At 45.9% G+C, this 14,302-nt stretch overlaps 1 protein-coding gene across 3 annotated transcripts; it reads left to right on the forward strand.

The window, feature by feature from the left end:
• The first annotated feature begins 4,209 nt into the window (after positions 1–4,209).
• Positions 4,210–11,626, forward strand: LOC132537570 (tripartite motif-containing protein 75-like). Of its 3 annotated transcripts, XM_060188289.1 has the most exons (3): positions 4,210–4,323; positions 6,711–6,795; positions 9,390–11,626. In XM_060188289.1, exon 3 carries the CDS (start codon positions 9,635–9,637, stop codon positions 11,066–11,068), a length of 1,434 nt encoding a protein of 477 aa, XP_060044272.1. In that variant the 5' UTR covers positions 4,210–4,323; positions 6,711–6,795; positions 9,390–9,634; the 3' UTR covers positions 11,069–11,626. The 3 variants fall into 3 exon arrangements, with proteins under 3 accessions (XP_060044272.1, XP_060044271.1, XP_060044273.1); XM_060188288.1 differs by lacking the exon at positions 6,711–6,795; XM_060188290.1 differs by lacking the exon at positions 4,210–4,323 and having other exon boundaries at positions 6,600–6,795.
• Positions 11,627–14,302: the final 2,676 nt, after the last annotated feature.

Here is a 14,302-nt window from a genome sequence, read left to right on the forward strand (position 1 = left end):
ATATAGACCAGGTCCCCTGAGATAGACCATATGTTCACATGTATCCATAAACTAGGGCAAAATATATACCTGAAAGCAGAAGTACTCTAGAGTCTGCAGTGAGTATCCACCAACACTTCCTCTGCATTATTCCAACCTTTGGGTCCATAATTAATTGTTCAACAATCTGTTTGGCTTTGTATGTTAACTTTCTTTTCTTTTCAGCCACCAGGTCCCAGATACCATCATGATGCTACCCAGGCTTCCCTGGACTGAAGACCCCACCAATGTGTCTGGGAGCTGCACTTCCCCAGAGACCCACCCTATTAGGAAAAGAGAGAGGCAGACTGGGAGTATGGATTGACCAGCGTGGAAGCAATTACAGAAGCCAGACCTTCCACCTTCTGTAACCCACAAAGACCCTGGGTCCATGCTCCCAGAGGGATAGAGAATGGGGAAGCTATCAGGGGAGGGGATGGGATATGGAGATCTGGTGGCGGGAATTGTGTGGAGTTGTGTCCCTTCTATCCTACGGTTTTGTTAATGTCTCCTTTCTTAAATAAAAAACAATAATAATATATTATTTTATTTATTTTCCCTTTTGTTGTCCTTGTTGCTTTATTGTTGTTGTAGTTATTATTGTTGTAATGATGCCATTGTTGGATAGCACAGAAAGACATGGAGAGAGGAGGGGAATACAGAGCGGAGAGAAAGATAGACACCTGCAGAGCTACTTCACTGCCTGTGAAGAGACCCTCCTATAGGTGGGGAGTCAAGGTCTCTAACCTGGATCCTTATACCAGTCCTTGTGCTTCGTGCCATGGGCGCTTAACCTGCTGCACCCCTGCCCAAACCCCAACTGTTGTCTTTTAAACTAGGATCCAGAGGGGTGGGCCTCAGCTGCCATCTGTCGCCATGAATCCCTGATTATGCCCTTGACTTGGGAGTCTCTCCTTCACCACTTTCTGTCTGTACTCATCTGTGGCTTGGTGAATTTGGAAAGATCCTGGTTGTCTTTTCTTGAGGTTTCAGGTGATATTCATTGCTTTTCTAGTTGATCAAGGAAAGCAAAACCTCGGTAGCTGCTACTCCAAAGCCTAAACTTTGAAAGTCCCCGTATATATATTATTATAAAATAAAATGTCTCATGCCTGAAGCTCCTAAGTCACAGGTACAATCCGTCATACCACCATAAGCCATAGCTAAGCAGTGCTCTGGTGTTTCTCTCTCTCTCTGTCCGTGTGTCTCTCTGCATCTTTCTCAAAAATAAAAAATAAATTAAAAATTAAAAACCTGGGGTCTTCAGTGCCTCAGACATGAAAGTCTTTAAATAAATAAATAAAATAACTTCAAAATACAAAAATATAGATTCTATCTACACCAGCTTAGAGAGGTCGCGAGTATTTATAAAACATTAAAGAAGCACCAGGCCTTTGCAGTTATTTTACATCAAAGTCAATGTGAAGATTTTGACACTATCTAGTCAACTAAACACAGACACTGGGGAGTTTAGACAAAGAGATTAGACAGGGTGGGGCACTAGCTCAGAATAGGGTGTAACAGGCTCTATCTGATCACATCAGGAACTCATCTTTGCAGGGATTGGAGGGGGAGGTGGGAGATGGGATCTGATCAGGAGGAGGAGGGGACTGACACACCCTGTGGGCTATAAAGCCAGCAGGAGCCTCCAACAGACAGACACTGAGCAGACAACCCCAGTTGCTGTTTATCGGTCCAGCATCCAGGAGAATCCACTGCTCCGCAGAGAGAAGCCCTTGGTCCTCAGCACAGAGTCCCAGCTGAGCAAAGCCTCTCATAAGGTGAGTTTTAGGACACGATGGGTGAGCATGGGGTGCTGCTGGGACCCCAGGGAGTCATTGGAGGTGGGAGGGGGGACTGGGCTCTCAGTGATGGGTTGGCTCATAGGGCTTCAGAGGGACAAGCATTTTCTCTAGAGCCTTTGGAAAAGATGTCCAGACCTCGTGTTGTTGGAGGAATGGGATCAGACTGGACAATAGGGAGGAGGAAGAGGGTGAGTCCTGCATGGGGAGAGAGACTGCTGACATGGTCCTCCTGAGGAGGTGCGGGCATCTCATTACAGGTGTGGAATCTGGAACTGAGGTTGGAGCCAGGTCCCAGCTCAAGACTGACCACATTCATTGTAATTTTACCAATTTTTAAACCACAACTCTGGTTTATCAGAGTGTTGGGGATTGAACCACGACTTTGTGCTTCCTCACTTTTGCTCCCCACTGGATAATTCTCCTCCCAGCCTCAAAGTGATAACCTCAAAAGGTATTCCAGACATAGGCGTTATCTTGTAATGATAGGTAGGAGACACAGCAGAGGGTCTAACTAATTGCTAACTAGATTTTTTTCTTAGTGGTGTAACACTGACTTACACAGTTATCAGATGACAGGGGTAAACTTCCCTGGCTTTCCCAACACGAGTTCTCTGTGTCCAATCCTTTCATGAAAACTGCAACAGTCTGCCAAGGACACAGATATGGCTTGACTTTTCTTTTTTTTTTTTATTTTTTTTTTTATGGCTTGACTTTTCAAAACGATCTCTCCTTTTGTATATTTGCCCATTTTGTTCAGCGCCTCCTGCATTTGTATCTTATTTTTCCTTATTTTAGTTACTTACATGCTTACTTATATTTACCAGATCAGTGATCAGCTCTGGCTTATAGTGTGCTCGTTTGTGGGGGAGTTGATCCTGGGAATTTGGAGCCTCAGGCATGAGAGTCTGTTTGCATAACCATTATACCATCTACCTTCACCAATTTATTTATTCATTTGTTTATTAAGCACTGCTCAGTTTTGGCTTATGGTGGTTCCTTGGATAAAACCAGGGACATTGGAGCCTCAGGCATAAGTGTGTCTTTGCATCACCATGATGCTGTCTCCCCCACTCCATTTGCCCATTTTTCCCTCTTGTCTTCCTAAGTCACACTTTCTACTTCTGAGTGACCTTCCTCACTCCTACACCATACATTTATTTATGTATTTATTTATTTATCAATCTTTCTTCTTCTCTCTCCTAGGTTTTGTTGGAATTGGAGTTCAGAGCCCTCAGGTTATCATCCACTAAAAGTCACCACTCTGGGAGTGAAGACCAAAATTCTCATTTGGTACAATAGATGGAGGTCTGGCTTTGAATTTGCTTTTCCAATAGACACGGGTGTTAGAAGGTCGATCCACACCCCCTGCCTGTGTTTGTCTTTTCTTAGGTAAGGAGGGCTCTGGCGAGGTGAATTTCTAGGACTCACCTGTGAGGGCATCTGCTCAAGGAGTCTACCATGACGTAGACAGTTGTATCTGCCACTTGGTGATAAGTGCTAATTTCTTCATCTAGAGTCCAACCAGCCTGCTGACTCTACTAAAAAAATCCACAGATATTTGACAGTTGCTGCTGGTGATCCAGGGGGTGGTGCAGTGGGTGGACTGTTGCCCACTCAAACCTGAGGTCCTGAGATTGACCTGAAGCTGTGCAAGAGCCACAGTGAAGCTCTGGTGTCCTCTCATTCTTTACTGATGCCTGTGGGTCCCCTATAGGATAGTTTACAAGAACCCTTTACATATTTACTGGGTGGAAACAGATATCAAGCAGGTGGGGTTGTGGGGGTTTTTGTTGAGTGCACAGTATTCAATTAGCAAGAATCCTGGTTCAAACCCCTGGTCCCCACTGGTAGGGACTTAAACTTACTAAGCTGTGAAGGAGTGCTGGAAACCTCTCTCTCCCTCTCTCTATCTGAGTGTGTGTGTCTGCATCTATCTCAAAAATAAAAAATAAATTAAAAATTAAAAACCTGGGATCTTCAGTACCTCAGGCATGAAAGTCTTTAAATAAATAAATATAATAACTTTAAATTACAATGATATAGATTCTATCAACAACAGCTTAGAGAGGTCACAAGTATTTATAAAACATTAAAGAAGCACCAGGCTTTTGCAGTTATTTTACATCAACGTCAGTGTGAAGATTTTGACAGTATCTAGTCATCTAAACACGGACACTGGGGAGTTTAGACAAAGAGATTAGACAGGGTGGGGCACTAGCTCAGAGTAGGGTGTAACAGGCTCTATCTGACCACATCAGGAACTCATCTTTGCAGGGAATGAAGGGAGGTGGGAGATGGGATCTCATCAGGAGGAGGAGGAGGGGACTGACACACCCTGTGGGCTATAAAGCCAGCAGGAGCCTCCAACAGACAAACATTGAGGAGACAACCCCGGTTGCTATTTTCTTGGTCCAGGATCCAGGAGAATCCGCTGCTCTGCAGAGAGAAGAAGCCCTTGGTCCTCAGCACAGAGCCCCAGCTGAGCAGAGCCTCTCAGAAGGTGAGTCCTGAGATACAAGTGGGTGAGCAGGGGGTGCTGCTGGGACCCCAGTAAACCATTGGAGGTGGGAGGGGGGACTGGGCTCTCAGTGATGGGTTGGCTCATAGGGTTTCAGAGAGACAAGCATTTTCTCTAGAGCCTTTGGAAGAGATGTCCAGACCTCGTGTTGTTGGAGGGGTGGGTTCAGACAGGACAATGGGCAGGAAGAGAGTGAGTCCCTGCATGGGGAGAGAGACTGCTGACTTGGTCCTCCTGAGGAGCTGCCGGCACCATCTCATTTCAGGAGTGGAAACCAGAACTGAGGTTGGAGCCAGGTCCCAGCTCAGGACTGACCACATTCATTGTAATTTTACCAATGTTTAAACCACAACTCTGGTTTATCAGAGTGTTGGGGATTGAACCTCGACTTTGTGCTTCCTCACTTTTGCTCCCCACTGGATAATTCTCCCAGCCTCAAAGTGATAACCTCAAAAGGTATTCCATACATAGGCGTTATCTTGTAATGATAGGTAGGAGACACAGCAGAGGGTCTAACTAATTGCTAACCAGATTTTTTTTCTTAGTGGTGTAATACTGTCTTACACAGTTATCAGATGACAGGGGTAAACTTCCCTGGCTTTCCCAACACGAGTTCTCTGTGTCCAATCCTTTCATGAGAACTGCAACAGTCTGCCAAGGACAGAGATATGGCTTGATTTTTCAAAACGATCTCTCCTTTTGTATATTTGCCCATTTTGTTCAGAGCCTCCTGCATTTGTATCTTATTTTTCCCTATTTTAGTTACTTACATGCTTACTTATATTTACCAGATCAGTGATCAGCTCTGGCTTATAGTGTGCTCGTTTGTGGGGGAGTTGATCCTGGGAATTTGGAGCCTCAGGCATGAGAGTCTATTTGCATAACCATTACACCATCTACCTTCACCAATTTATTAATTCATTTGTTTATTAAAGCACTGCTCAGTTTTGGCTTATGGTGGTTCCTTGGATAAAACCAGGGACATTGGAGCCTCAGGAATAAGAGTGCCTTTGCATCACCATCATGCTGTCTCCCCCACTCCATTTGCCCATTTTTCCCTCTTGTCTTCCTAAGTCACACTTTCTACTTCTGAGTGACCTTCCTCACTCCTACACCATACATTTATTTATGTATTTATTTATTTATCAATCTTTCTTCTCTCTCCTGGGTTTTGTTAGAATTGGAGTTCAGTGCCCTCAGGTTATCATCCACTAAAAGTCACCACTCTGAGAGTGAAGACCAAAATACTCATTTGGTACAATAGATGGAGGTCTGGCTTTGAATTTGCTTTTCCAATAAACACGGGTGTTGGAAGGTCGATCCACACCCCCTGCCTGTGTTTGTCTTTTCTTAGGTAAGGAGGGCTCTGGCGAGGTGAATTTCTAGGACTCACCTGTGAGGACATCTGCTCAAGGAGTCTACCATGACGTAGACAGTTGTATCTGCCACTTGGTGATAAGTGCTAATTTCTTCATCTAGAGTCCAACCAGCCTGCTGACTCTACTAAAAAAATCCACAGATATTTGACAGTTGCTGCTGGTGATCCAGGGGGTGGTGCAGTGGGTGGACTGTTGCCCACTCAAACCTGAGGTCCTGAGATTGACCTGAAGCTGTGCAAGAGCCACAGTGAAGCTCTGGTGTCCTCTCATTCTTTACTGATGCCTGTGAGTCCCCTACAGGATAATTTACAAGAACCCTTTATATATTTACTGAGTGGAAACAGATATCAAGCAAGTAGGGTGGTGGGGGATTTTGTTGAGTGCACAGTATTCAATTAGCAAGAATCCTGGTTCAAATCCCTGGTCCCCACTAGAAGGGGCTTAAGCTTACGAAGCTGTGAAGGAATGCTGGAAACCTCTCTGTGTGTGTGTTTGTGTGTGTCACTGCATCACTCAAAAAAAAAAATTAAATATTACAAATCTGTGATCTTCAGTACCTCAGGCATGAATGTTTTTAAATAAATAAATAAAATAACTTTAAAATACAAACATATAGATTCTATCTACACGAGCTTAAAGAGGTCGCGAATATTTATAAAACATTAAAGAATCATCAGGCCTTTAAACTTATTTTACATCAAAGTCAATATGAAGATTTTGACACTGTCTAGTCAACTAAACACAGACACAGGGGAGTTTAGACAAAGAGATTAGACAGGGTGGGGCACTAGCTCAGAATAGGGTGTAACAGGCTCTTTCTGATCACATCAGGAACTCATCTTTGCAGGGATTGGAGGGGGAGGTGGCAGATGGGATCAGATCAGGAGGAGGAGGAGGGGACTGACACACCCTGTGGGCTATAAAGCCAGCAGGAGCCTCCAACAGACAGACACTGAGCAGACAACGCCTGTTGATATTTTCTTGTTCCAGGATCCAGGAGAATCAGCTGCTCTGCAGAGAGAAGAAGCCCTTGGTCCTCAGCACAGAGCCCCAGCGGGGCAGAGCCTTTCAGAGGGTGAGTCCTGGGATACAAGTGCGTGAGCATGGGGTGCTGCTGGGGCCCCAGCAAGCCATTGGAGTTTGGAGGGTAGACTGGGCTCTCAGTGATGGGTTGGCTCATAGGGTTTCAGAGAGACAAACATTTCTCTAGAGCCTTTGGAAGAGATGTCCAGACCTCCTGTTGTTGGAGGGGTGGGTTCAGACAGGACAATGGGCAGGAAGAGAGTGAGTCCCTGCATGGGGAGAGAGACTGCTGACATGGTCCTCCTGAGGAGGTGCCGGCACCATCTCATTTCAGGAGTGGAAACCAGAACTGAGGTTGGAGCCCGGTCCTAGTTCAGGACTGACCACATTCATTGTAATTTTACCAATGTTTAAACCACAACTCTGGTTTATCAGAGTGTTGGGGATTGAACCTCGGCTTTGTGCTTCCTCACTTTTGCTCCCCACTGGATAAGTTTCCTCCCAGCCTCAAAGTGAAAACCTGAAAACCTATTCCATACATAGGAGTTATCTTGTAATGATAGGTAGGAGACACAGCAGAAGGTCTAACAAATTGCTAACTAGATTTTTTTTCTTAGTGGTGTAATACTGTCTTACACAGTTATCAGATGACAGGGGTAAACTTCCCTGGCTTTCCCAACATGAGCTCTCTGTGTCCAATCCTTTCATGAAAACTGCAACAGTCTGCCAAGAACACAGATATGGCTTGACTTTTTAAAACGACCTCTCCTTTTGTATATTTGCCCATTTTGTTCAGAGCCTCCTGCATTTGTATCTTATTTTGTCTATTTTAGTTACTTACATACTTATTTATATTTACCAGATCACTGATGAGTTCTGGCTTATAGTGAGCTCCGTTGTGGGGAAGTTAAACCTGGGAATTTGGAGCCTCAGGCATGAGAGTCTGTTTGCATAACCATGATGCCATCTACCCTCACCAATTTATTTATTCATTTATTTATTAAAGCACTGCTCATTTTCGGCTTATGGTGGTTCCTTGGATAGAACCAGGGACACTGTAGCCTCAGGCATAAGAGTGTCTTTGCATGACGATGATGCTGTCTTCCCCTGTTGGTATGCTTCTAAATACCTCCTCTGTTTCATTTGGTTTGATCCCCTCTGCTTGACACTATTCTATTTACATAGCTAAGCACCAGCATGCCTGCAGGGCATTGGTTTAATCCCCACTGGCTCATGATGTGTTTTTGCTCCACCCCCTCTCCTTGTCACACCCTGATTTTCACCAGTCACTTTTTTCTCCACCCTCTCTACATCACATCCTGTTTACACCCTACTTGCCAAGTATATTAGTTTAGCTTAGCCTAGCTTGGCTTAGATTGCTTAGCTTTGGTGTCCTCTCATTCTTTACCGATGCTTGTGGGTCCCCTACAGGATAATTTACAAGAACCCTTTACATATTTATTGGGTGGAAACAGACATCAAGCAGGTAGGGTTTTGGGGGATTTTGTTGAGTGCACAGTATGCAATATGCAAGAATCCTGTTTCAAAGCTCTGGTCCCCACTGGAAGGGGCTGAAATTTACTGAGCTGTGAAGCAGTGCTGCAAACCTCTCTCTCTTTCTTTCTCATCCCTATCTTCTTCTTCACTCTAGATTTCTAGCTTCTCTATTCAGTAAATCAGTCGAAATAACAAATATTTTTTAAAAGAGACATCAAGGGAAACAGGAGGAAAAGAGAAAGAGATACAGAGAGAGAGAGAAATATAGAGAGAGACTGAGAGAGTGAGAGTGAGTTTGGCAGCACTGCTGCTCAGCTTAGTAAATTTTAGCTCCTGCAGGTGAGGAGCTTATAGTGCCCCTGTTCATTGTAACTTTTTCTCTCAATTGCATGCTCCACTCTCAGCTTCAAAGTGATACATTTTTAATGTGTATTTCCTTACGCTTAGGTGAGAGGATGAGACAGCCCATCACTACTGTGGCAGACAGGTTCCTGAAGTTAAACTCAGGGCTTCATGTTCCCAGTTTTAACACCTGTAGCCACTGTTCTCATCCTGGGTCACCCAAACAGACCGTGTTCATCCAAAGACCCAGGACCAGGGGGCTGGGCAGTGGCACACTCAGTACAGAGAGCACATTGTACAGTGCACAGGGACCCAGGTTCAAGCTCTCAATCCCCACATGCTAGAGAAAGCTTCATAAGCAGTTATGCAGTACAGGAGGTCTCTGGCTCTTTCTCTGTCATTATCTCTCTATACGTTTTATTATCTTTAATTTTTTATTTCATAGGGAGATCCAGAAATCATAGGGCAGGGAGTAATAGAGAGGAAGGGAGACAGGGACACCAGTATCAACCAGGTTCCACCACCACTCTGCCCTGAGTAGAGGATCTTTGTCTCTCTCTCTCTCTCTCACTCCTTTTCTATCTCCTGCTCTGCTCTCAATTTCTCTCTGTCTCTATGCATAATGAAGAAGTGTATCTCCATGAACAATGTCAGGTATGTATCCATTACAGGAATCATCAGACACCTCATCTGTACTGAAAAAAGTCACTTTTTGTCAGGAAATGTTTGTGACATACTAAAACAGCTGGTAAAATCATTCCAAGGAGATCTATGGCATAAGCTTATTCCCGCCTTGTTTTCTTCCAGGCAGAAGACCCAACAGAAGAAGGTTCCAGTTCCTGCTACTGACACACATTGGAGAGGAAGTCCTACCAGCAGAGGAGCAGCTCCTGCCCCCAGCAGCCCATCTGGGACTCCTCCCTCCCCTAGGAGCCTCCTGAGCTTCTTAGCTGCAGGGAGAGGCTGAGAGAATCCTGCTGCCTCCCAGGTCCAGGTCTGCTCCTGGGCAGCAGCCTTGCAGAGACAGTGTCCTGGGATTGAGCGACTGCAGCATGGACCAGGAAGGCTTCTTGGAGGAGCTGCGGGCACAGGCCAGCTGCCCCATGTGCCTGGAAATCCTGAGGGACCCTATGACCCTGGCCTGCGGGCACAACTGCTGTGAGTCCTGCCTGCAGCAGCTCTGGGAGGGCCTGCTGGACGTGTTCCCCTGCCCAGTCTGCCAGCACCACTGCACCCCTGGGGGGCAGCGGGTCAACATCCAGCTGAGGGTCCTGGGAGACCTGCTGAGGCAGCTGCCTGGCACAGAAACCAGGAAGAGGAAGAGGCAGGCAGAGGGCCCGTGGTGCCCGCAGCACCCACAGCAGGTGCTCAGCCTCTTCTGTGAGCAGGACCTGGAGCTGGTGTGCGCCCAGTGTGGGTTGTCCTGTGAGCACAGCGGGCACGACCTGACCCCTGCCCCCAAGGCAGCCGCTCAGCACAGGCAGAGGCTCAAGGCCTACCTGCAGCCCCTCAAGAAGCAGCTTGCTGATGCTCTGCGGGGCTTACAGCTGCAGGGCAGAGAGACAGAGGTCCTGAGCCTGCAGGTGCAGGCTCTCAAGGCAGAGCTGGACAGTGACTTGCAGGAGAGTCAGCAGTTCCTGCAGAGGTATCTGGAGGTCACAGACGCCCAGATCTTCAGGGCCATGGAGACTCTTTACCAAACCCAGGAGAGCAGAGACCAGCTGTTGGCGCACAGCTCCTCCCTCCAGGCTCTGGAGAGGGAGCTCGCCAGGACCAGCCTGCAGACAGACACCCAGCTCCTGCTCAGAGGCCCAGAAGTTCGCCAGCTGCTGAAAAGATGTGAAGACTTCAAGGGCCCGGAAGCCAGCTCCTTCCAGTCCCAGGAGGCCGGCCCTAGTCTCCCCCACCACTACATGGGCACCTACTCCATGATCACCAGGTTCCAGACCCCAGTGAGCCTGGACCCCGAAACGGCTCACTGCAGTCTGCTAGTGGGTGGCTGCAGCAAGATGGTCTTGTTCCCACGGGACACGGAGGACACTGGCTATGAGGCCAAGGCCACAGGCTTTACTTCCCACATGGCCATCCTGGGCTCCCAGACCTTTGAGTCCGGCCGGCATTTCTGGGTAGTGAAAATCTCGGGCAAGGGCACCTGGGCCTTGGGAGTGTGCAAGGCCTCCTTCCCCAGACATGCCCTACAGCCCCCGTCCCCAAGTCTGGGCTGCTGGCACCTGGAGCAGCAGGTTGACTCGGGCCCAGACTCTGCTCACAGCCATGCTAACCACGACTGGGACAGCGACATCGACAGCCTGCGCATCGGGGTCTTCCTGGACTATGAGCTCGGCGAGCTCTCCCTCTACCACATGCAGCACAGAGCCCTCATCGCCACCATCCACGACACCTTCTCCGACAGCCTGCTGCCCTACTTCTCTGCTAGGCCCGAGTCCCCGACCCTCTCCATGAAGATCATCACCCAGAAAGCCTGAAGCCCGTGGACGCTGTCCTTTCTCTGACTCTGCCCTTCTCATCTTCCTCCAGTCTCTTGGACATCAAGCAAATGCAGAGAGCACTGTGATTCCAAACACCTTAAAACAGACACTTTTTCCTCCTGTGCTGCTGGTGGGAATATACCTTCATCCAACCTCTGTGGAGAACCTTCTGCAGAACTCTCAGAAATCTAGAAATGGACCTATGTATGCTATGATCCTGCAATTCCTCACCAGAGAACCCAACATACCCTTCCAAAAACATCTATGTGCACATCTGTTGTTAGCAGCACAATCTGTAATAGAGAAAACCTCGAAGCAGGCCAGGTGTCCAACAACAGCAGATGAGTGGCTGAGCAAGTTGTGGTACATATACACAATGGAATACTACTCAGCTATGAAAAATAGTAATCTCACCATTTTAAGCTGATCTTGGATGGACCTTGAAAAAATCATGTTAAGTCAAATAAGGCAGAAAGTGAAGCATGAATATGGGATGGTCTCACTCTCAGGCAGAAGTTGAAAAACAAGATCAGAAGAGAAAACACAAGGAGAACCTGGACTTGGCCTATTGAACTCAAGTAAAAGACTCTGGGGTGGATGGGTGGGGGGAGAGTACAGGCCCAAAAAGGATGACAGAGGACCTAGTGGGGGACGGTTGTAGTGTTATATGGAAAACTGTGAAACGTTATGCATGTACAAACTATTGTATTGACCCTCGAATGTTAAAAACTAATTCCCCAATAAAGAAATTCAAAAAACTAAAAAGACACTTTTTTATTCCCTTTGTGTTCATAGACTTCATTTTCAAATTCTGGCACACTTGACATTTGAGAAAAGACACTCACTCTCTGGGTTCTGGCACACAACTCCTCATTTATCATCTCATAATTTTTTACATAGTGGAAGCAGTTTAAAAAAAACAGTTTTATAATAACAGAAGGATAGTTAGTCTCACAATTATTCATAACTTCTATAATTATTAAAATTGAAAAAGAGCCAAATGATGTGTGAAATCGGGCCAAAACAGCCCAATGGGGAAAACAAAGTCTCCTTAACAAATGGTGTTGAAGGACTTGGACAACCACAAGCAGAAAAATAAAACTAGACCACCACCTAACACCATGCACCTACAGTAACTGAAAAAGAGACAAAGATACGGACATTAGACCCGAAACTAGAAAACACAGAGAATACACTGGTGAAGGGCTCCAGGACCTTAATATTAAAGATGTATTTCGGAGAATCCACTTCTGGGGAAGGAAACAAAATTAAAAATGAATAAGTGGGACTATATCAAATTTAAAAGAAACTTCCATATTGGTAAAGAGAAAACCCCTCAAATGGATAAAGATATTTGCACCTCACTGTTGAGTCAAATGACTGTTATCGAACATCTAAAAAGAGCCAATACAGCTCTAACAATCAAACAAAAAAGCCCAATAAAAAAAGTGGGAATCCCACTCTAATCAATGCAACAAGTACCATCTCAATATCCTTCATTTCAAAGTGTGTTTAGAGACGTCAGGCATGGAATGTCAACCCTTCAACCTCATTACTCAGGTGAGATGTCATGATCAATGAAGCAGTGTCGCTGGTGTCCTTCTTTCTCCCTCTATTTTCCCCTTCCATATCCATTGCTTTCTGTCTGCCTTTATCCAACAAAAAATATTAAACATTGAGACTCAGGCATTAGTGTAGCGGATTGAGTATGGGTGATGCAAAGTGCAAGGACCATTGTAAGGATACCAGTTCAAATCCTGATGCCCGCCCCCCCCCCATAGGGGAGTTGCTTCCCAGGCAGTGAAGCATGTCTGCAGGTATCTACATTTCTCTAGCCCTCTCTGTCCTCCCTTCCTCACTGCATTTATCTCTGTCTTATCCAACAGTAATGACAAGAATGAGAGCAGCAATAATAACTACAACAACAAGGGCAACAAAAGGGAACATAAGTAATTAAATTGAATAAAAAATTTAAAAAGTTACTCCCAAGATATATACAAAAGGAATGGAAAGTTCAAAATAAATTAGTCATCAGAGATTAAAAGGAAACGTTGGAGGCTGCAGTGAAACACCCTGAAGAAACCTCGTGTCAACACCTTAGATGACGCACTGACCCTGCTTTGCCTTGTGGTTCATAACAACCCAGAATCAAAACAGATACAGAAAAATCAAACGCTGATACAAAAAAAAAAAAAACTTAGGAAAACAGGCACCAAGTTTCTGTTCTCTGTGTGTGTACATAGAAAGAATGACAACATTTTAAGAACTGAAAGGAATCTATGAAAATGCAGGGGGATAATGTGGACCTCTGCACATCTGTATTTGTGTTATATAAAATGAATGCTGTGGGCTGAGGAGACAGCCTACTGGTGAGACTAAAGACCTCCAGATCCCAGATAAAATCGCCAGTACCACCATAAACCAGAGCTGAGTAGTGCTTTGGTAAGCAAACTTGTAAATCATTGCAGCCTATTTACTAAAATGCTGCAGTTAAGAATTTTATATATATCTTTCACAGGAAGTGGCATGTGGGAAAAGGTAATGGCTAGGAGAGGGGGTGGAGAAAAAGTGCGTGAAGGTAGCAAGCTTCCATAGCAGCTGTTGCGAAGGTTCTAACCAGTGGGGATTAAACCAATACCCTGCAGGCAGGGTGGGTCTCAGGCAAAACAATGATGATTTCAATATACCTCAGTGTCAAGCAATGCAGGGGACCTGGCATAATGATCAACATCTCCCCCTTTCTTTTTATCTAATGGCCATAATATTAGGAATGTGGGCTGCTTTGTGAGGCAGGGAGTCTGACAGGAAGAGGCACACTTTTGGGGTTCTACTGTCCCTCCTTGCTCAACCTCTCAGTAGAGAGAGAGTGAGAGACTAACAGGATTGGATGCACCCCTCAGGTTCAAGCCCTGCCAAGCTCAACCACATCCTCACAATTTCCCCACATCTCCCTCTTTCCAATGGCCATATTTAAATGGGTTAATGTCGGTAAACTATCCATCTCTGACAGAGGAATAGTAGTGACCAGAAACCTATATCCTGCAGGCGTTTTTAAAAGAACTGGCACAAGACAGGGAAGGACAAGTAGGAGAGCAGCAAGAGCCACTGTGATGCGAAGGGGAGGCCAGGTGGGTGAAAAGGGGCATTTCTTGCCTCAAAGGGCGTTTCCTGCCTCTGGGGACAGGGTCTGCAGGCGAGGGCCATAGCCTGCCTCTCTAAGGGGCTATTAGA

This window comes from Erinaceus europaeus, chromosome 3 (genome assembly GCF_950295315.1).
Source record: "Erinaceus europaeus chromosome 3, mEriEur2.1, whole genome shotgun sequence".
Taxonomy (NCBI): domain Eukaryota; kingdom Metazoa; phylum Chordata; class Mammalia; order Eulipotyphla; family Erinaceidae; genus Erinaceus; species Erinaceus europaeus.

Bases quoted from the DNA above. Each gene is read 5' to 3' on its own strand.
- LOC132537570 (XM_060188289.1), top strand. From the start codon at position 9,635: ATGGACCAGGAAGGCTTCTTGGAGGAGCTGCGGGCACAGGCCAGCTGC.